The sequence below is a fragment of the Labeo rohita genome, chromosome 11 (genome assembly GCF_022985175.1).
Source record: "Labeo rohita strain BAU-BD-2019 chromosome 11, IGBB_LRoh.1.0, whole genome shotgun sequence".
Classification (NCBI taxonomy): domain Eukaryota; kingdom Metazoa; phylum Chordata; class Actinopteri; order Cypriniformes; family Cyprinidae; genus Labeo; species Labeo rohita.
Window position 1 is genome coordinate 19,607,415 of NC_066879.1, and position 23,809 is coordinate 19,631,223.

Consider the following 23,809-nt stretch of genomic DNA (forward strand, 5'->3'; position numbering starts at 1 on the left):
ATTTTTGTGTATTTGAACTCTTTCCAACAGTGACTGCATGATTTTGAGATCCATATTTTCACACAGGACAACTGAGGGACTCATACACAACTATTACAGAAGGTGCAAACGCTCACTGATGCTTCAGACGGAAATTCGCGGATTAAGAGCCAGGGGGTGAAAACTTTTGAACAGAATGAAGATGTGTACATTATTCTTATTCTTATTTTACCTAAATATCATATATTTTTTCATTTAGTACTGCCCTTCAGAAGCCACAGAAGATACTTACATGTTTCCCAGAAGACAAAATAAGTTAAATTTACCCTGATCTTCAAATTCCAAAAGTTTTCACCCCCTGGCTCTTAATGTGTCGTGTTTCTTTCTGAAGCATCAGTGAGTGTTTGAACCTTCTGTAATAGTTGCATATGAGTCCCTCAGTTGTCCTCAGTGTGAAAAGATAGATCTCAAAATCATACAGTCACTGTTGGAAAGGGTTCAAACACACAAAAATGCTGAAAAAACGAAAAAACTTGTGGGATATGAAGGATTTTACTAAAGAACAGCAGGCAGTTTAACTGTTCTATCACCAAACAAAAAAACAACTGTGGATCATTCAGGTAACAACATAGTATTAAGAAACAGGTGTATCTAAACTTCAACTATTCCCTGGTGAAAAAACCAGCATATGCTGGTAGGTATGTTTTGATGCTGGAATGCTGGTTAGGTAGGTTTTGATGCTGGTTTATGCTGGTCCTTGACCAGCAACATGACCAGCAAAAACCAGCTAAGGACCAGCATAAACCAGCAAAGGACCAGCTTAAACCAGCATCAAAACCTACCTAACCAGCATTCCAGCATCAAAACATACCTACCAGCATATGCTGGTTTTTTCACCAGGGTTATTTTCTCTTGTGGACTATATGTAAAAGTCTTTTATGTAAAATATCTTTCAATAAGCAGCCTGTGGTATTTGTTTTTACAGAAAAACATACTGAGGAAATGGAGGCTGAGGAACTATTGTCACTAAATCCACATGGATTTTTTTTTGGACTTTGGATTGGTCCATGAGTAGAAGTAGAAATAATTCACTTTAAAGGTCATTGGTTTAAGCTTCATTGAAGAAAATATACTGACCAAAAATATGAAGCGCTTTCGCTGTCAAGTTATGTAAGTATATCTAGTTGAACAGTGTTAATGAAACTCTTTCTATAAACGCACAAGACCCAGGCTAACGTCACACTGGCCTCGTAAAACCAGAAAAACTTTACTTTTGGCTTTCAGTGTCAATGCCCTCGCTGTACTGTAAAGCACTCATCGTGAACCAATCAAAAGGTGAGCTTCTTCATAAAAACAAATCGCGTTTGGTCCAGAGTGCACACCGTAGTCAGACTCCAATGACAAACGGATAACCTAAACGGACTTTTCTCTTTCAAACCTCAAAACAGTCCCTTCTAATTAAGGTTTTGCTAGCGCTTAGCACGAGAAGTAGGTTTAAACGATTAGAAAATACATTCACAACCTAAACCAGCTTTTATGAAAGGAAAAGCTTGTTTAAAACAGCTATAAATCTTCCGTCCCTGGATGCTGGCGAATGGATTACTGAACTTCCGGGGTTTCCTGTCACTCAAACAGCCGTACGTCATCATGTGGGCGGGCTCCCGTTTCTTGTCAACATCGGAATTCATACGGGATGTGCAATATCTAATTAACATACAGAGCTTTAATACAGATTCTTAAAATAGAAAGACGTTGTTTGTGTGGTGGACCTGTTTATTTTATCGTTTTTATAATGGACTAAATGAATGAACAACATTGCGGACATTACTTGGCTAACGTTAGTCATCTTGAATCACTAATAGGCTACAGTACAGATCTGGTTGCATGCTCTTCTCCTCTTCTAATCGACCGGGAAACAAGTTTTTTTTCTTTCGTGTCTTATCACATTCCATTTCAAGATCATAAATAGATGACAGCATGAGGAGCCGCAGTAATTCAGGAGTGAGGTTGGATGGATTTGCCAGACTTGTCCATGAAACAATATTATGCCACCAGGTTTGTTCACAATATGATTGAGAATTCTATTCTATTCTATTCTATTCTATTCTATTCTATTCTATTCTAGTGCATTATATATCATATTCTCTATTCTTCTGTTCAGTTCTATTATTCTGTTCTGTTTGGTTTTTGCTGTATTACAGCATTAGTCTGTATTATACTATATTTTATATGTTTTGATTTATTCTAATAATTCTATAGTCTATATGCTAATCTATTCTAATCTGTTCTGCAGTACTCAGTTCTAAACATTAAAAGATGATTAAAGATGCTGGTAAACCACTTTAATGTAAAAAAAGAAAAAAATCAATTAAAAAAATCTAAATTTTAAATCTCAAATAACAACATAGGCCTGTTTAGTTTCTTGTGGTTGAGATTCTTCTGCACCATAGGGGCCATTCTGACAGGAGGAATCTAAAAATAAATAAGGCTTGAACAAAGGTCACCTTTAAATAACCTGTGAGTGAGGAAAATATTTGTATTATCTGCAGCATGTGAATTCCTTTAAAGCAGAGCTAATGCTTTATGCACAATACAAGAAACTGTATATGTACTAATAAATGATAAACGTACACTACCAGTCAAAAGTTTTTGAACAGTAACATTTTTAATGTTTTTTTTTTTAAAGAAGTCACTTCTACTTAGCAAGCCTGCATTTATTTAATCCAAAGTACAGTAAAATTTAGAAATATTTTTTTTTAATTTAAAATAACTGTTTTCTATTTGAATATATTTAAAAATGTAACTTATTCCTGTGATCAAAGCTAAATTTTCAGCATCATTACTCCAGTCTTCAGTGTCACATGATCATTTTCGAAATCATTCCAATATGCTGATTTGCTGTTCAAGAAACATTTATTATTATTATTATTATTATTATTGTCATTAATATTTAAAACATTGAGTACATTTTTCATTATTCTTTGATGAATAGAAAGATCCAAAGATCAGCATTTATCTGAAATAAAAAGCTTTTGTAAAGCTTTTCGAAAGAAATTATAGAAATTAATACTTTTATTTAGCAAGGATGCTTTAAATTGATCAAAAGTGATGATTAAGACATTTATAATGTTACAAAAGATTTCTGTTTCAGATAAATGCTGTTCTTCTGAACTTTCTATTTATAAAGGAAACCTGAAAAAAATTCTACTCAACATAATAATAATAAATGTTTTCTGAGCAGCAAATTAGAATATTATAATGATTTCTGAAGGATCATGTGACTGGAGTAATGATGCTAAAATTCAGCTTTGAAATCACAGGAATAAATTATATTCAAATAGAAAACAGTTATTTTTAATAGTAAAAAAAAGCAAAATTGTACTGTTTTTGCTGTACTTTGGATCAAATAAATGCAGGCTTGGTGACTTTTTTAAAAAGCATTATAAATCTTATTGTCCAAACACTTCTGAGTGGTAATGCAGCTATGATTTATTTTAAATTTATTATTATTATTTGAATTATTTAGCATTTTTCCAATAACTAGTATTTAAAATCTCTAAACCCTATAAAATATATAAAAGCTCTAAGAATTTGTATTAAAAATCAGATCAAGCAAGTTTAATTATTTGGTGTATATCTGAACTAATAAATATGGATTTGACCTCTCTATATAGAATCCAGTGACTGGTTTACTGCCAGCTAGCAAGCAGCAGAAGGATGCCTGGGTTAGAGATAACGTTTACAGCATCTTGGCAGTGTGGGGGCTCGGCATGGCTTACCGCAAGAATGCAGACCGTGATGAGGACAAAGCCAAAGCCTACGAGCTTGAACAGGTGACTGAAACTTCAAAACATGACCACCTGTTGTGGCATTGTTCAGTAGTACATTGTCACTGAGTACTGTAACAGGTTATTGAATGAGTGCTTCCACTACACATATCAAAGACTGTAACAGCTGCCATGAAAGCATATAGACAACACAATGTTTTTGAAAGAAGTATTTTATGCTCAGTAATATTGTAAAACGTTATGTCAGTGTAAAATAACTGTTTGCTATTTGAATATATTTTAAAATGTAATTTATTTCTGTGAATTTCAGGACTCTTTGATGAATAGAAAGTTGTAAAGAAATAAAAAGAAACTACAAATATCATTATTAAGGCTTTTTTTTCTCACAGCATTTTTTTTCTTTCAGAGTGTGGTTAAACTAATGCAGGGGCTGCTGCAATGTATGATGAGACAGGTATGGCATTTAACTCGGTCTTGCTCATCTGACCCTCTTTTTTATTCATCAGTTCTTTTATTCTTGAGCTCATGTCTACAGACATCTGAACACACACCAATCTGACCTGGCTAAGCATGTGCGTATTTCTGCAGGTGGCAAAGGTAGAGAAGTTCAAACAAACACAGAGCACAAAGGACTGCCTGCATGCCAAATATCATACGCCTACCTGCGCCACAGTGGTTGGAGATGATCAGTGGGGGCACCTGCAAGTTGATGCCACTTCGCTGTACCTGCTCACTCTGGCTCAGATGACCGCCTCAGGTGAGACCAACAATTTATAGAGTGGGTTGATCCTTAAAGGGATAGTTCACCCAAAAACGACAATTTATTAATTCATTCATTTAGTCACATTTATGTTATTCCAAACCTGTCTAATTAGCACGGTTTAACAAGTTCATTCTACATGAAAATAGTCTACAGTTAAGGTCAAAAGTTTACATACATCCTTGCAGAATCTGCAAAATGTTAATTATTTTACCAAGATAAGAAGGATCATATAAAATGCATGTTTTTTTTTTTTATTTAGTACTGATCTGAATATATTTCACATAAAAAAAACATTTACATATAATCCACTAAAAAATAGTAGTTGAATTAATAAAAATGATCCCATTCAAAAGTTTACATATGCTTGATTCTTACTGTGTTGTTACCTGAATGATCCACAGCTGTGTGTTTTTTTGTTTGTTTGTTTGTTTTTTGTATGCAACTATTACAGAAATTCAAACACTCACTGATTCTCAAGAAGGAAAAATGATGCATTAAGAGCCGGGGGTGAAAACTTTTGAACAGTACGAAAATGTGTACATTTTTCTTATTTTGCCTAAATATCTTTTTTTTTTTTTTCATTTAGTACTGTTCATTTAGTACTTACATGTTTCCCGGAAGACAAAATTAGTTAAATTTACCCTGAACTTCAAATTCCAAAAGTTTTCACCCCCCCGGCTCTTAATGCGTCGTGTTTCTTTCTGAAGCATCAGTGAGTGTTTGAACCTTCTGTAATAGTTGCATATGAGTCCTTCAGTTGTCCTCAGTGTGAAAAGATGGATCTCAAAGTCATACAGTCACTGTTGGAAAGGGTTTAAATACACAAAAATGCTGAAAAACCAAAGAATATGGGACCTGAAAGATATTTATGAAGAACACCGGGCAGTTAAACTGTTTGGGACAAACAAGGGACTCATGAACAACTATCACTAAACAAAAAACACAGATGTGGATCATTCAGGTAACAACATAGGATTAAGAATCAAGTGTATGTAAACTTTTGAACAGGGTCATTTTTATTAATTCAACTCTCTTGTAGATTATATGTAAACGTCTTTTTTTACATGAAATATCTTGTTCAGTTCATTACTAAATAAAAAATAACATGCATTTTGTATGACCCCTCTTATTTTGGTCAAATAATTAACATTTTGCAGATTCTGCAAGGTGTATGGTTGCCTCAAAGCAACCCAACATGTATTAATATAAACTTCTGCTGGTGGGGTTTCTTATTTTTAGCAAACGTTTTCGTTATCATTAAAATTGTATTGCAGGTCTACGTATCATATCTAATTCAGACGAGGTGGCGTTTATCCAGAACCTGGTGTTCTACATCGAGGCAGCGTACAAAGTGGCTGTAAGTTCTCATTGGTTTATCAAGTTCTTAGATAACAGAGTTACCAAACTGGCATCACAGTCCTGTTCACGCTCTCCTGCAGGATTATGGGATGTGGGAGAGAGGAGACAAAACCAATCAAGGAATTCCCGAGCTGAACGGCAGCTCTGTCGGAATGGCTAAGGTAAAACAGTTCTGGTCTTGTCTTGTCTGTCTGCTCATTCAGAAGTTGATTTTTGTTTGCTGTTCATGTTTTTAGGCAGCTTTGGAGGCTATTGATGAACTCGACTTGTTTGGAGCTCATGGAGGTCCAAAATCAGTGATTCATGTTCTCCCAGATGAAGTAGAACACTGTCAGGTAAATTAAACTTTTGAATGTGCTTCTTAGTTGGTTATTATTTTACAGACCAGGGCTTCAATTCCTAGTCTGGTCTATATGATCTATTTAGGCTTATGATGGTTTTGAGAGATGCAGGCAAGGTTTTGAAGTCAGTGATTCATATTTAAAAATAAATGTTTCCAATCAATAAGAGTTATTTGTGAGTTAAACATCTTGTTTCTCATTGTGTTTCTAGTCTATCTTGTGCTCTATGCTTCCTCGAGCTTCCACCTCTAAAGAGATAGATGCCGGTCTGCTCTCTGTCATCTCCTTTCCTGCGTTTGCAGTGGAGGATGCAGATCTGGTCAATATCACCAAGAGTGAAATCATCTCCAAGCTGCAAGTAAGGAAAAAACCGTGCTCAAAATACTGATACAATGAGCACAGCTACTGAATGAGCTTACAGGCTTAAACCAAATGCAGTACCATCGATTTTCCCCACAAGGAGTCTGAACGCCCCAGATATTGAGTGAAATCCACACTTAGAAACTCCTTTAGTGGCTGCCAGGATGGCATGTAGTGTTTCTTTTCTCTGCTGTTTGTAAGCTCTTTCAGTACCTGTGGTCTACTAAAAGCCTCAAAGGCATCAGAGCTAAAGTGGAGAGAATAAAGACATGGGTCTTTAGGAAGTTTTATTCGTCCACATACATCTTTCCATGCCTTTCTTCTCATCTTATCACTAGGACAGCAGTAAAGACTCACATCACTTCACTTGTTGCTCTTCAACTGAAAATTACAACCAAAAGCGCACAGTGTGGCATGGTATCAATATTTGCGACTGAAAACTACTGCGTGCGACTGTGAAAAAATATTTTGGGGCACCAGTGCAACTGACCCGATCAGCATATTTGTGTTTTTGCGCCGAGGGGAGCTTTAAAGGTTTCTATATGTTTTTGCAATGTTGAGTAATGTATCAAAGACATATTTCACGAATTCCTTCATAAACAAAGTGTAGAGAGAGTGTAAATAAGAGATTCATTGTGCAGTGTAGAGAGCTTCGTGATTATAATGGAACTTTGTGAGACTGTAATGAACTAAGATGAGTAACAGCTTTTAATGACTTTTAAGGGAGTTTGTAAATGAGTTATTGATTTAATACAACAGTCAAATAAACAAGAAGTTAATATTAAGTGACTTACATTGTCTGACTATAACACTATTACCTGATTTTGCTGTTTCATTATCAAAAATAGTTTCAAACAGTCACAACCGAGCCACTGTGCATCTCCATTCAAACACAGTTTATGGATGAACATGCGTTTTTAAACAAATCTAGTGAATCAGTGATTCAGTTTCCCTTTCATAAAGATAGTCACTTGCTTTATTCCTGAATTAACCAACTGTTTGAACGAATCAAATGAATGAATGATTCAGCAATTAAATCAGTGACTTGCCGCCACCTACTGGCAGTTTTAGTTTAATTTTTAAAGTATCTTTTCAGTTATTTAAATCATTTAATATTTCTATATCAAAATTTTAGATTTACAACATTAATCTCAACATGAATTTATGAATTTGATTGCACTCATGTTACCTCTAAACCACATATTCTGCTTGTTCTTATTCTGTTGTTCTAATTAAAAATTTTAAGCTTATAAAATATATATATTTTTTAAATTTGATATAAAAGATGACATACTTTTAATAAAGTGAGAAAAATGCCAATATAAAGGTAAAAACAAAATTCTATTGTAAATCACTTTAAGGAGTCAAATATCACCTCGTAATAGGAATGCTACTTTTTGATCAGATTTTTTGATTATTGATTAGAAGGTGCTCCTGAAATTTTGACTGTGCTCCTAAATTTTTTAAATTAAGAGCACAAGTGCTCCTAAAAAGAAAAGTAAGCGTAGAACTCTTCCCATAATCCAAAATATGTATAAAACTATGTTGATTTTTAAATAACGTAAATATTTCATAGGTTATCTACTACACTTTTCAGTAAAAATCATACAAGTCTTAATACCCGGGGTTCCCTTTAGAGAGAGAATGCAAATGTTTTATGAGAGAATGCAAACATTTTGTGAAAGAGCACAAATGCTATACTTTTTTGAGAGAATGAAAAAGTTTTGTGAGTGAATGTTTTTTTTTTTTTTTTTAGGGACGTTATGGCTGTTGTCGATTTATCCGAGATGGATACAGGACCCCAAAAGAGGTAACCAACACTTGAGTATACTTGAGTAATAAGTATTTTGTGGCTAGTTCTCTAATAGTGTTAGTGCATTGTGTGTTTTTATGGTTGTGATAGGACCCCACTCGCCTTCATTATGATCCAGCTGAGCTGAAGCTCTTTGAGAACATTGAATGTGAGTGGCCAGTGTTTTGGACTTACCTCATACTCGATGGCATCTTCAATGAAGACCATGAGCAGGTACGAACAGGCCATCCTATAAATATAAAGCAGCTACAGTAAATCTTAGGAAGGGGAACTAACTCCCACTTAGGGCCACATGGTGGCGGTATGTTGTACTGTTTGACGGCTGTGTCATTCCTCAGGTTCAGGAATACAGAGAAGCTCTTGATGGGGTTTTAATCAGGGGCAAACACGGGATTCGTCTGGTGCCTGAACTCTACGCTGTACCCGCTGACAAAGTGAATATTATTTTGTTACTCAGATCAAACCCATGCACATTTCATCACTGTCTGTTTATCATCTGCAACAAAAGATCATTTATCATTCTGAATTAGCATATACATTTGTCAATTATTTCACATAAAATGTGTAAATTATGCCTGTGCTGAATGGGTGTTTGCACTCTGCTAAGTAACTGTGACAACTGTTTTGATCTGTTGTTCATCTGTGTGTGTTTATTTCTTGTTCAGGTTGAAGAGGAGTACAGGAACCCACACTCTGTGGAGCGTGTGGCTGCTGGCCAGCTCCCACATATGTGGGGCCAGTCTCTGTATATCCTGGGCTGTCTGCTGGCAGAGGTACTTAAGATCCACTTTCATATTAAATGTTATATGTAATCAGCAAATTAATGAGATATGATGTTAGATGTTAAAACACTACCTTTGTTATCTTTATTACATGCAATGTGAAAATAGAGTAGTCGCAGTGTTTCTTGTGCAATCCTTTGTGTTTTATCTGTTCTGCTCCTTTTACTGATATTTGAAAAATGATTCTTTTTATTAGGGATTTCTGGCCCCTGGAGAGATCGATCCTCTGAATAGGCGATTTTCTAAAGAATTCAAGCCAGATGTTGTTGTGCAAGGTTTGTGAAAATTATTGCTTTAAATTTTGCTTTTTTATGAGGAATATAGACAGTCAAACAGTACGTATTTAGACACAGACCTATTTATCTTAAAAAGATTAGTTCACTTCCAGAATGGAAAAATGTGCTGATAATTTACTCACCCCTATGTCATCCAAGATGTCTTTTTTTCTTCAGCCGCAAGGAAATTAAGGTTTTTCTGGAAAAGATTCCAGAATTTCAGCCAACGATCGGCCATTTCCAAAAAAATACAAATTGATATATTTTTTACCCTTTAACTATCACTCCCTATCTTGAATATAGACATAAAAATCCAAAGTTACATTTTTATAATTCATGAATGAAAACATTTTGTAATATGATTTTGATGTACAATTTCCATGGTAATGCAATGTCTGATTTTAAAATGGTTTTCAAAGGATGAATTTTTCAGTTGATATATAATTTCCTAAGATTTCTCTTGCGTGATAGGAAAAAAGGCAACAAAGAAAGTCTTTTTGTGACAAAGGTCAGAACTCCTGTTATGATGTAGATTTTTGAGGTGCACTATTGTCATAATTTAATCTATTACTTTTCCTACATAATTTGTAACACAAAAGAGTGGTAAAATATCTATTTAGGAGTCTAAGATCTTCCCAACAATATCTATGACAATATTTGTCATGATTAGATTAGGATTTATTTGTAATATGGTGAAGTAAACAGAGGGGACGGTGACAGTGAAAACAACATGTGACCTTTCCAATGTGAGTACATAATGCGTGCAGTCGAGCATTTGTGGTTAAAAAGTATATACATTTTAATTTTTTTTACAAAATGACATATTGTTTCGCTAGATAAGACCCTTATTCCTCGACTGGGATCGTTTAGAGCCCTTTAAAGATGTATTGAAACTGCAATTTGGACCTTCAACCTGTTGGCTCCAATTGAAGTCCACTATATGGAGAAAAATCCTTGAATGTGACAAAAATAAATATATAAATAAACAACAAATACCACAAAACCTCTAAAACAAAATCATAAAATTCATTGCTGATACTTATTTTTAGCCACCAAAAATGTGACTTTCTGGAGGATTATGTTTAGAATTAAAATAAAAAACTGTAGATTGATTCCCAATAACACAATAATGCCAAAAAAGCATTGTTTGAAAGATTTTGCATAGAGAACAAATAAACTGAATAGACTTTTTTTTGCATTTTTCAGAGCATAAGCGTCATTCTACAGAAATGTCCACTTTTGGTATGGCAAGATGTCTTAAAATATATTTCTTTTTCTAACATTTAAACTTAGACCACATTATTAGATTGCATTTTGACTTACATATAAATGACATTTAAATGATTATATATATATATATATATATATATATATATATATATATATATATATATATATACATATTATTATGTTTATTTTTTTTAATTATTTAAAGACCACATGTACCATTTTTTTTTTTGTCACTGGTGTTACCTTTTTTGGCAATATTAAAGGTTTTTATGAAATATTATTGCTCAATTTTACAGAAAAATAATGAAAATGCAAGAAATAAGGAGATTATGTTTTATTTATTTAATGTGACAGAAAAAAAACACAGTAACACCAGTGACACAATGAATCACCAGTGACATACATAAGACCTGATATGAAGAGTTCAGATGCAAAACCAGCTAAAAGCCATCTCGTTCAAAAATGAGATAATGATACAGAGTGAATGCTCTCGACACATAGTATACGTTCATCAAATACTTTTTCTTCAAACTCGCTAAAATACCAGCCTCAGCCCAATCAGAAGTACCTGTACTTACATAGAAACCTATACATCTGAGCCTGATAAAAATGCATTTTTTAAAGAAAGACATCAGATGGATTTCGCTGGTTTTGCATCTGAACTCTTCATATACTAATTTTTCCCTGTTGTTACCCATTAGCAAGGTGACACCAGTGACAGTTTCACCAGTGACAATTTTCATGAAAAATGCATTTTACATAATGGCTGCTGCAAGGTATCAAACCACACGTTGTAAATCATTGTATACCCACTAAATTAAGTAGTTTAATCCATTTGTATTCTATTTTTTTTTTTTTTTTACAATTCCCTAACAATAAAGTAGGTCATACCAGTGACTTCAATGAAAAGCTTCATATGAAATCACGAGATAAATGAGAAAATTTCTGATAACCGAAAAGAACCAGTAGACCTATCATTAGCATTTTTTATAGATCTTTAGGAAATAGGAAGAAGGAAGTCAAGTGAAGTGTGATTTTTTTTTTTTTTTTTTTTTTTTTTTTTTTTTTTTTTTTTTCAAAATAAATGATTTTTGTTAAACCGTAAAATCAGTGACAAAACTCCAAGGGACCACTACTTCTATTATATAATTTATAATAAGTTTTCGGCATTTCGTTTTTTTTATGCTGTTTACATTATATATTTGATAGTTATAATAATACATTATTGTATTTTAAATGGTAGAAAAACCTCAAAATAAAGCACTTTCCCTCTGTACATGGCTGTGGGGACGAGTGGTTTTGTGGTGCTTGGAATTTATTATTAATTTAAAAACAAAAATTGCCACATTAATGCTTCAAGAAGGTGTAATTGTTCAAATAACATATTGTTTCATTTTACGACATAAAGAAATTGTAACCCTGAAGTGTTTTTCAAGTGTAACATTATTGTAAAGGCTAGGAACAGAAAATTTCCATAGAATGACCCATAAATTATATGATGTATGGTTATGATACCATAGAAAACAATATCGTATGATTTATATCTATAAAAGGTGTGAGTTTAATATTGTATTAGAATTTATTATTTTAAATTAGGGGATATGAAAATCTACCACATAGTAGGAATGACTCAGCTGACTGCTTTAGGCTGGAGTCCATTTAAGGAGCAGATTCAATTCATTACTTGAAACTCAATTTTGAATTTGATCTTGACACTGTAATTTGCTGAACAGAGAAGACTGACCTTTTACCAGCAGCTCTATTTGTTCTGTTTAGTCAGTGTAGTAGCTGAATCAGTGCAGATCCAGCAGCTGCTGAGGGATCAAGGGATTGAGGTTCAGACCGTCTCTGATGTTTCGCCCATCCGGGTCATGCCAGCTCGCATCCTGAGCCACATTTATGTGAAACTGGGTAAGTGGTCCAGATCCACCATGACTAACAAAACAGAAGCAGACAGTGTAAACAAAGACTAAAATTGCATTTAGAAGATCTTTATGGTTCTTGGATACAAAATCGAATTCAAACCAGCTTTTTCATTGCACAGGAAACTGTAAAAAACTAAATCTGAGTGGGCGACCATACAGGCACATCGGTGTCTTGGGAACTTCAAAGTTTTACGAGATCAGAAATGGTACTTACACATTCACTCCGCAGGTAAATAAAAACACTCAGACTACCAAAAAAGTATGTTTGTAGTCCAATGCAAGCAATATAACAATATATTTTCCCATAGTTCATTGACCAGCATCACTTCTACTTGGCTCTGGATAACCAGATGATCGTGGAGATGTTGCGTACAGAGCTTGCTTATCTTTCATCCTGCTGGCGGATGACTGGAAGACCTACCCTCACATTTCCTATCACACAAAGCATGCTGGGTAAAACTTCTTGTTCCATTGAACCCTCTGAATATATATGCACAAAATAATATTAACAGTTTCTTTGTTTCTGTTATTGGGCCAGTTGAGGATGGTGACAGTATTGACCCCTGTATCCTCTCTACCCTCCGAAAGCTTCAAGATGGCTACTTTGCAGGTGCAAGGTCAGAAAAACAGTGACAGTAATAACTAAAAAAGCTATAGTATGGTGTTTAAGGCACAGATAATGCTTATTTGACACAAGGACCCCCTTTGCTTTTTAGGGTGCAGCTGGCAAACCTCTCCTCGTTCCTCACTACCTCCTTCCACACCAGGCTTAGCTTTTTAGATGCCGATTCTGAAGAGAATCTGCTAGAGGAATATGAAGAGGAACAGGAAGAGGAAGAGGAAGAGAGTTTCAGGCCCTCAGGTGTCACTACTGACTTGCATACAGCTGTGTTGGGAAGCATCTCTCCCCCCAGAAATAAATACATACACTACCAGTCAAAAGTTTTGAACAGTAAGATTTTTAATGTTTTTTTAAAGAAGTCTCTTCTGCTCACCAAGCCTGCATTTATTTGATCCAAAATACAGCGAAAGCAGTGATATTGTGAAATATTTTACTATTTAAAAAAACTGCTTTCTATCTGAATATATTTTAAAATGTAATTTATTCCTGTGATTTCAAAGCTGAATTTTTTTAGCATCATTACTCCAGACTTCAGTGTCACATGATCCTTCAGAATTCATTCTAATAGGCTGATTTGCTGTTCAAGACACATTTATTTATTATTATTATTACTATAAATATTTAAAACAGTTCACTACATTTTTTCAGGATTCTTTGATGAATAGAAATATCCAAAGATAAGCATTTATCTGAAATAAAAAACTTTTATAACATTATACACTATACTTTATATTACTATATGAATATATATATATATATATAATATATATATATATATATATATATATATATACTATATATATACTATATGAACTTTATATTCATCATAGAAACCTGAATTGTACTCAGTTGTTTTTAACGTAATAATAATTATAAATGTTTGAGCAGCAAATCAGAATATTAGAATGATTTCTGAAGAATCATGTGACTGAAGTAATGATGCAAAAAATTCAGCTGTAAATCACAGGAATAAATTACATTTTAAAATATATTCAAATAGAAAACAGTTATTTTAAATAGTACAAATATTTCAAAATTTTACTGTTTTTGCTGTACTTTGAATCAAATAAATTAAAATAAAATTAGTTTAATTTGAAGTAATGAAATGACTAAATCTGAAGCTGAAATAAATAAATAAAGCTAAATGTAAATATAAAAACACAAAACTAATAAATATGAGAATAGCACATTACATGACAAATGATCACATTTAAAATAAAAAATATAAAAGCTAATTCTAAATATAAATAAATACAATAATAGTTTTAAAATATGTATATCAGTTATCCACTGATTTTAAAGATTTGTTTTTATATTTAAATTACCGAACTAAAGTTAATGTTTGAAAACATATAATTTAACAACACTGTGAATATCCACTTTTCATATTGTACAGTATTGTGATACCTAAATTCACTTGAAACATTAGTTTTCAGTGTTTTATTTTGAATTGATTTATTCAAAGTAGTGTAGAAATTTAATAATCATTATTGTCCAGGATTGAAATATCTGTGCATCTCTATTCTTAATCTTGTTCGTTAAGCTAGTCTTTTGGGGACACCAGCATCCAAAACACAACATATGCACATATGCACCATATTCCACATGAACTAAAATGATAAGTGGTGGTTTGTTTTCCCACAGGAGGCTCTGGAGACATGTTTGACCAGTATCTCACAGATCTGTTGCACAGCACTGCTACAAAATGCCATCTGCCGCCCATCCAGAGGGGGCAGCACCACGTTTTCAGTGCTGAACACACCACCAGAGACATCCTTTCTTTCATGGCCCAGGTTCAGGGCCACAACATGCCCAGTAAGCCCTCAGAATTTATCTTTAATGGTGGATTTCATGCTTGATGGCTAACCAGCTCATTCTCTTATGTTTTTCAGAGCCTTCCATGTATTTGCCTGTTGCCCCCATCATGAGCAAACACAGAAAGTCTCTGAACCTGCTGGATGTTCCTCAGCACACTGTTTCTCATCACACCAAGGCAAGTTCATACACTCCAACATGAAGTGAATAAATGAAATAAATGGCCTATAGTTGTTTATTTATGTATGTTTTTGTCTGCAAACACACTCTAGGCTGATAGCTTTGATCTGCACTTGCCACGTGATTCTCATGGGAACACAGATTTTGCCTCTCTGGTCAATCAGCTAAAGCACTGTCCAACCCTTCAGGACCAGGCAGATATCCTCTATGTCCTCTATGCTATGAAGTGAGAACGTTTGTACAAACTGACTGTGCACATCGATTATAATTTATTTTATAAGCCATTTTTAATCAAAATCAATCATTAAGTCACTCTCCTCCTGGTGTTTGTGTGTGTTTAGGGGTCCAGATTGGATAGTAAATCTGTCAGGACAAGGTGAGGCGACTGTTCGCTCCCTGCTGGAGGAACTGTATGTTCGGGCGGGAGCGTATAAGGAATGGGGCCTCATCCGCTACATCTCAGGCATCCTGAAGAAGAGGGTGGAAGTCCTTGCTGAGGTGAGACCCTATATCTGTCAGTGAATGTTTCATTGTTGATTTTTTTTTTTTTTTTTTAAATAATTAAAATGTAAATTTAAAAACTTTAACATTTTTTGATAGACAATGATTAACAAGTGTGGAGTCTGTAATAATTGCAAGTGTTTTTAAGTGCCTCATATACTCACCAAGGTAGCATTTATTTGATGAAAATACAGTAAAAATATTGTGAAGTATTAGTGCAAATTAAAATATTTGTTTTCAATTTAAAAATATTTAAAAATGTATTTTTATTCCTGTCATATTAAAGGTGAATTTTCAGCATAATTACTCCAGTCTTCAGTGTCACATGATCCTTTGGAAATACTTCTAATATGCTGATTTGCTGATCAAAAAAAGAAAAAGAAATGATAATTGAAAGTACAAAAGGACATTTATTTAACAATAGAACATTTATTTAAAAATATAAATCTTTTGTAAAATTATGCTTAGAGTCAATTTTCAAGTCAAGTCTCGTCAAAACTGTTTTGCAACCATTTTTGCATCATTTATTTTACAGCTTTTTCAGACCAACTTTAATCGTAAATTAATCATAAAATCAATTAGTAAAATTGGCATAAAATATACATTATTACATTTATAAAATATCTATCAATAATTGTTTTATCAATAACAAACACATTGTTTCATTGTTGAATTTTTTAATAATTAAAATATATTTTTAGAATTTTAAAACGTAAACATTTTTTGTTACACTATGATTTAAAAGTCTGAAGTCTGTAATAATTGCAAATGTTTTTAAATCTCTCATATATTCACCAAGATTGCATTTATTTGATCAAAATACACAAAAAAATGCAAATTAAAATAACTGCTTTCAATTTTAAAACATTTAAAAATGTAATTTATTCCTGTAATATTAAAGCTGAATTTTCAGTCACATGGTGCATCATAAATCATTCTAATAGGCTGATTTGCAGCACAAAAAAACAAATATTTCTTATTATTATCAGTGATGAAAACATTTGGCCTGCTTAATATTTTTGTGGAAACCATTATTATTTTAAGGATTTTTTTTGATGAATTAAAAGTTCAAAAGAACATTTATTTAATAATATAACATTTATTTAAAAATATAAATATTTTGTAAAATTATGCTTAGAGTCATTTTTGAAAGTCTCATCAACATTGTTTTGCAAATTTTTTTTGCATCATTTATTTTTAAATTAATCGTAAAATCAATTGGTAAAATTGTCATAAAATATACATAATACAATACAAAATGTTTTGTAAATTTATATAAGTCTTTACAGTAATTTTTGAAAGTCTCATCAACTTTTTTCATAATTTATTCGTACACCTTTTCTAGACTTTCCCAACTTTAATCCTGAATTAAGAAAATTGTCATAAAATATACATTACTAGACTTATAAAACTATAATAATCTAAACAGAGTAAAAATGATTTATATCACTTTAACCTTCAGTGTTTTGCCTCTAATATTTTAATAATTTTAATTTTAACTATTTTATTTTATTTTTGTTTGTATGCACTTAGGCCTGCACAGATCTGATCTCCCATCATAAACAGCTGACAGTGGGTCTTCCTCCTGAACCCAGAGAAAAGGTCATCACAGTGTGAGTGTCTATAGTTTCTGATTATTTTTTTTTAAGTCATTCATTTATAATGCAGAAATTTCAATATTCTCCATTTCTCTTTTTAGTCCTCTCCCTCCTGAGGAACTGATCAGCTTGATTTATGAGGCCAGTGGACAAGACATCAGCATTGCTGTCCTCACACAGGTAAGACTAATTTTAAGTCTTCAAATTATCTTGCTATTTTTCCACTTAGCATTTGGTAAACTTTTTCCCACTTATTAACCTTCTGCACTCAGGAGATCATGGTGTATCTGGCCATGTACGTCCGCTCTCAGCCGTCTCTGTTCGGAGACATGCTGCGTCTGCGCATCGGTCTCATCATGCAAGTGATGGCTACAGAACTTGCTCGCAGTCTACACTGCTCAGGTACAGCCAATCAGAGTTTTGGTTTTAGAATGCCACTCTTTTTATTCACTTACATTTGGTGGAATAAATGTCCGTATGACATCTACAGGTGAGGAGGCGTCAGAGAGCCTGATGAGCCTCAGTCCTTTTGACATGAAGAATCTGTTACATCACATCCTGAGCGGGAAAGAGTTTGGTGTAGAGAGAAGCAGTGAGTATCAATCTTTTTTTAGTTAATATTTCTTTGGGTTTTAAGTGTTTTTTTTTATAGTTTCATTTTTTAGTAAATCTAAATCTCTGTATGTGTACACAGCTGTTTAAAACATGTACAATTTCTATACCAATTCAAGACTTGTGTGGTCTGTTCTTTAATAATCGCTCTGTATTGTGCAAAAGTGCGTCCCATTCAGTCTTCAGCCACCAGTCCTGCCATCTCCATTCATGAGCTTGGACACACAGGGGCCACCAAGACAGAGCGAACGGGCATCAGAAAACTCAAGACTGAAATCAAACAGGTGGAGTGAAAGAGGAGAAATGTCTGTTAATTATATACGAAGTGTTTCTTAAGTTGTGATGTATTTACTCTTCAATTTAAGATGTCATAAACAGATTTCGCTTGAAATGACATTTATATTATTTTGTTTTCAGCTCGATGATTCCAGACCCATAAGTGTGGGTTGAGTTTGTAATATCGGCATGCTGTGCTAATACTTTAGAGTAGCTTTTTCGTTCAGATCCCATTCTGTCTATAGGTCACAGCACATTTGTTTGAACCCATGAAACCAGTATTAGCATGAAAATATTGAGTAATATTCAGTTTTCACATATCATACACATCTTTTTCAGTCATATGAAGCATCTTTTTGACTGTGAGGATGATAGTTTGTTGTTAATGTGTATCAGCTGTTCATTCATCTGAAATACTTCCATTTTTATGTTCATTTTAAATGTTTGTATGTTCTGCTTTTATTCTCATAGATATACACCAGCAGTCATTCCATCAGCAGTAATTTCACATCCCCTCGTTCCACGGTAACTTGGAGAAAAACAACCAAAACCCTCTCCAACATTACTAGATTTCACTAAAAAGTCAGTTTAGAAGTTCAAAATAATTATTATTAAGAAAACTTGGAGGGGTGAATTCAGTTCATTGGTTCTCAATAAATGTAAATACTTTTTTTCAGTGCCTCAGATCAGCCATAACAGCCAATTAGCATTTCTAACATGTCACAAGTCAGTCTTGTCTTGTTGTGGTCATTTCACTCTGTTAGCATGGGATGACATTGTAATGTCTTAGCTATGTTTGTCCTTGTTTCCGCTTACTAAAACTTAAGCATGCTTTTAATTGTGTTGTATGTGCTGATTAGTGTTGTTACTGTAAAGCTGACATCCCACTAGACAAAGCTGTGATATGCTAATGATGCAAATGTGTGCGTGTCTGTAGCGATGCAGCAGCCCGTCCACTCCCAGCGGGATCCTGTCTCCGACAGGTACTGGTGACTCACACCTGCAGTGGGAAGAGCGCCAGGGCCAATGGCTGAGGAGACGCAGACTGGACGGGGCCATAAACAGGGTGCCCATGGGCTTTTACCAGAAGGTCTGGAAGATTCTACAGAAATGTCACGGCCTCTCTATTGCTGGATACGTCTTGCCGTCCTCCACCACCCGTGAGGTACATCCACCTGCACACATACACATGATTTCATATTTTTAGCAGCAAGGATGGGGTCATGAACTGTTTCTTTTTTTTATTATTTTGTATTGAGGTCCACTTATAATGTTACAGAGAAGTAATAGGCTATTTTCTGTTTTGTTTTGACCCCTCTCATCAGAACGCTCTGTTTGAGGTGTGGCGTATTGTAGACTTGGAAGTAAACACCAACTGCTATGATTGGCGAACAGTTGTGTATGTTTGAAAGCCTACATCCTTTATACAGCTGAGGTTAAAAATTTACATACACGTTGCAGAATCTGTAAAATGCTAATTATTTTACCAAAATATATATATTTTTTATTCAGTACTGACCTGAATAAGATATTTCACATAAAAGATGTTTACATATAGTCCAAAAGAGAAATTAATAGTTGAATTCATAAAAATGACCCTGTTCTTAAGTTTACATACACTTGATTCATACAAATTCTTTGTTTTTTTTAGCATTTTTGTGTATTTGAACCCTTTCCAATAATGACTGTATGATTTTGAGATCCATCTTTTCACACTGAGGACAACTGTGGGACGCATATGCAACTATTACAGAAGGTTCAAACACTCACTGATGCTCCAGAAGGAAACACAATGCATTAAGAGCGGAGGGTGAAAACTTTTGGAATTTAAATATCAGGATAAATTTAACTTATTTTGTCTTCTGGGAACCATGTAAGTATCTTCTGTTCCTTCCGAAGGGCAGTACTAAATGAAAAAAAAATATATGAAAAAATCTTCTGTTCAAAAGTTTTCACCCCTGGCTCTTAATGCATCAGTTTTCTTTCTGAAGCATCAGTGAGTGTTTGAACCTTCTGTAATAGTTGCATATGAGTCCCTCAATGTGAAAAGATACAGTCATTGTTGGAAAGGGTTCAAATACACAAAAATGCTGAAAAACCAAAGAAAATGTGGGACCTAAAGGATTTTTCTGAAGAACAGCAGGCAGTTTAACTGTTCAGGACAAACAAAGACTCATGAACAACTATCACTAAACAAAAAAACACAGCTGTGGATCATTCAAGTAACAACACAGTATTAAGAATCAAGTGTATGTAAACTTTAGAACAGGGTCATTTTTATAAACTCAACTATTATTGTTTCTTGTGGACTATGTAAACATATTTCATGTGAAATATCTTATTCAGGTCAGTACTAAATAAAAAACCCATTCATTTTGTATGATCCTCTTTATTTTGGTCAAATAATTACCATTTTTTAGCATTTTTGTGTATTTGAACCCTTTCCAATAATGACTGTATGATTTTGAGATCCATCTTTTCACACTGAGGACAACTGAGGGACTCATATGCAACTATTACAGAAGGTTCAAACACTCACTGATGCTCCAGAAGGAAACACAATGCATTAAGAGCGGAGGGTGAAAACTTTTGGAATTTAAATATCAGGATAAATTTAACTTATTTTGTCTTCTGGGAACCATGTAAGTATCTTCTGTTCCTTCCGAAGGGCAGTACTAAATGAAAAAAATATATATGAAAAAATCTTCTGTTCAAAAGTTTTCACCCCTGGCTCTTAATGCATCAGTTTTCTTTCTGAAGCATCAGTGAGTGTTTGAACCTTCTGTAATAGTTGCATATGAGTCCCTCAATGTGAAAAGATACAGTCATTGTTGGAAAGGGTTCAAATACACAAAAATGCTGAAAAACCAAAGAAAATGTGGGACCTGAAGGATTTTTCTAAAGAACAGCAAGCAGTTTAACTGTTCAGTACAAACAAGGGCTCATGAACAACTATCACTAAACAAAAAGCACAGCTGTGGATCATTCAAGTAACAGCACAGTATTAAGAATCAAGTGTATGTAAACTTTTGAACGGGGTCATTTTTATAAATTTAACTATTATTTTCTCTTGTGGACTATGTAAACATATTTCATGTGAAATATCTTATTAAGGTCAGTACTAAAAAAAAACATTCATTTTGTATGATCCTCTTTATTTTGGTCAAATAATTAGCATTTTGCAGATTCTGCAAGGTGTATGTAAACTTTTGACTTCAACTGTAGATGGACGCTGCTGTGATTTAGGTTAAAAATGTATAAATACTCAGTACATATTAAACGATCTGTAAAAACAGACAAAGCAATAGTGACCACGTAATAAAAACAATTACTCACACTTGTGTAGTGTGACATTACTGTCGGATATTTCTGAAAAATGTGTCGAATTGTGCCTTGTTTGTAAACAAGTGGTAAAATTAAGTGAACAAACAACCACGTTCTGGAACTTCATTAAAAATAAAGCTCATCCACTCTTTCCTATTGTTGGGATCAACTTGGCACAGCGTCTTGTCATCTTTGGAGCCATCTTTATCATTTGGTTTCTGTGTAGACGTGCCTTTGCCTTTCTTATTTACACTACATGCTCAAATCGGTGGGCGGGGCTAAACAGGCAGTCAGGGAGTCTGTTTAACAGCACTATTACATCATAAAGTGGTACATTCCACTACATGTCGTTTTGGCAGATCAGCTATAGCACAATGACCTCTTATATGTCAAAAGATCAAGGGAATTTTGATTTCTCAGTTATCCATAACCATTCGTTGTTGTCTGTGTGCATTATTGTAGATGACAGAAGGAGAGATCAAGTTCGCAGTGCACGTGGAGTCTGTACTGAATCATGTCCCTCAGCCTGAGTACAGACAGCTGCTGGTGGAGGCCATTATGGTGTTGACTCTTGTAGCCGACATGGAGATTTCCAGTATTGGGGGAATTATTCACATCGACCGCATTGTCCACATGGCTAACGATCTCTTTCAACATGATCAGGTATCATCATTCTTCTTTATATGCTGCTATATATAGTCATATGATGCTTATAATATGTAGCTTGGCATGGTATACACACTCCTGTTTGTTCTTTATTATAACGATTTTCCACATTTCAGCATAATGGTGATTGATTTATGGGATTTATGTATTTACGAAAAAAGGTTAAACATATTAAAACTATCTTAACTTCATCGAAGTGTGCCTGTTTTGTCCAGATTCCAGCTTTGCACATCTGGACGTTTTGTATTATGTATTTTTATTTCAGAGATCCAGTGGGGCCATTGAGTATTTCTTGGAGAAAGATCCTGCCACAGGAATCTGTAACTTCTTTTATGACAGCGCTCCTAGCGGCAGCTATGGTACTATGACTTATCTTTCCAAAGCTGTGGTCACATATGTTCAAGACTTCCTGCCAAGCAGCAGCTGTCTAATGCAGTAACGACTGCAGTTCCCAGAAAACCTGTGACCTTCAGGATGGATCTATGACTGGTTTTATTAAATATAACAGTGGGAAAAAAAATCAGTTGACCTTAGTTCAGTAGCAAAAGCCAAGCACCAACAGGGAAGCCACTAAAAACTACAGGATATGTTGTGAAGCTAACAGACTGCAGGAAGTGGACCACTATGATGTTCAGTGTTTGAAGTATACAGTTCTAATGTAAGAAATGTGAAATAACTAATAATTAGTTATAAATAATCTAATATATTATTTCAGCAGAAACTCTACATGTGATTTTAATTACTTGGCTAACTAATTTAAATAATTTATCATTCGTGTTCATAGAAATGTTTTGTTTTGTTTTATTTTATTTAAATTGGTGCTTAAATTGTATGTCTATAGGGCATTTATAGGCTTATCTGTGTTATACCGTGTCTCTAGTTAAACAGCACTGTTATGTTATTGTAAGCTTTGAGGCTTAACTGTATCCTATACCTTATTACATTATAAAATTACTCAAAATGTGTTATTTAACAGGTGCTTCTTATTCAATGAAACATACAATACAAAATACCTCTGAAAATCATGTAAAAATGAACTTATAGTCTGTTACTAGCATGCAAACAAAGCTAAGTATGTGCACTTCTATAGATTGTGATGTTTTGCACAGGTAACCTGGCAAATCATGCATTTTAATCATTTTTTAGGTTAAAGTCAGAATTGGAATTTTCATTTCATTTCATAGGGGTCAGTTATTAATATAAAAGAGAACTTAGCTTGACTAAATACATTTGTTTTAGTCAAGAAAAATGTTTTAATTTTGTTGTAGGTTGTAAGAGCAAAATGGCATTTTAAGTTTTCTTCTTCATGGATATTTACAGTAAAGATGTGTCAAGTGTGTGTGAGTTCTGGCTGTCTTTATTATTTCATTTTGTCCTGTTGTTTCTCATTATGTTTATGAAGTTTTGCTACTTTTGAAGGGAAGTACTGTATTTTAGTCTACATTATGCATTTGTATGACCACAGACAAATAAAATCTAATTATTACATCTAGTTCAACGTATTTTGTGTTTTTTGTTATAATGTTATAATGTGACGTGAGACACAAAGTACAATTATTTAAAAAATCATAACTTAAAAAGTTAAGCATTAGGTGTGTCC

General features: G+C 33.8%; 1 protein-coding gene across 5 annotated transcripts; it reads left to right on the forward strand.

Annotated features, from left to right (window-relative positions):
- The first annotated feature begins 1,371 nt into the window (after positions 1–1,371).
- On the forward strand, positions 1,372–23,701 carry phka2 (phosphorylase kinase, alpha 2 (liver)). Of its 5 annotated transcripts, none has more exons than XM_051123155.1 (31): positions 1,372–2,034; positions 3,654–3,812; positions 4,174–4,221; positions 4,356–4,524; positions 5,805–5,887; positions 5,970–6,050; positions 6,126–6,224; positions 6,442–6,588; positions 8,347–8,400; positions 8,494–8,616; positions 8,742–8,837; positions 9,069–9,176; positions 9,382–9,460; positions 12,467–12,601; positions 12,735–12,844; positions 12,924–13,068; positions 13,154–13,232; positions 13,332–13,567; positions 14,882–15,052; positions 15,130–15,230; positions 15,325–15,458; positions 15,574–15,730; positions 17,267–17,346; positions 17,433–17,511; positions 17,604–17,733; positions 17,822–17,923; positions 18,109–18,227; positions 18,361–18,384; positions 19,157–19,384; positions 22,006–22,206; positions 22,475–23,701. In XM_051123155.1, exons 1-31 carry the CDS (start codon positions 1,957–1,959, stop codon positions 22,646–22,648), a joined length of 3,729 nt encoding a protein of 1,242 aa, XP_050979112.1. In that variant the 5' UTR covers positions 1,372–1,956; the 3' UTR covers positions 22,649–23,701. The 5 variants fall into 5 exon arrangements, 4 of the variants coding, with proteins under 4 accessions (XP_050979112.1, XP_050979111.1, XP_050979113.1 ...); XM_051123154.1 differs by lacking the exon at positions 18,361–18,384 and adding an exon at positions 18,691–18,744; XM_051123156.1 differs by lacking the exon at positions 18,361–18,384 and adding an exon at positions 18,691–18,744 and having other exon boundaries at positions 13,332–13,477.
- Positions 23,702–23,809: the final 108 nt, after the last annotated feature.

Coding starts and splice junctions, on each gene's coding strand:
- phka2 (XM_051123154.1), top strand. CDS start 1,957: ATGAGGAGCCGCAGTAATTCAGGAGTGAGGTTGGATGGATTTGCCAGA. Junction 15,459..15,573: donor TATGTCCTCTATGCTATGAA/GTGAGAACGTTT, acceptor GTGTGTGTTTAG/GGGTCCAGATTGGATAGTAA. Junction 17,734..17,821: donor TCGCAGTCTACACTGCTCAG/GTACAGCCAATC, acceptor TGACATCTACAG/GTGAGGAGGCGTCAGAGAGC.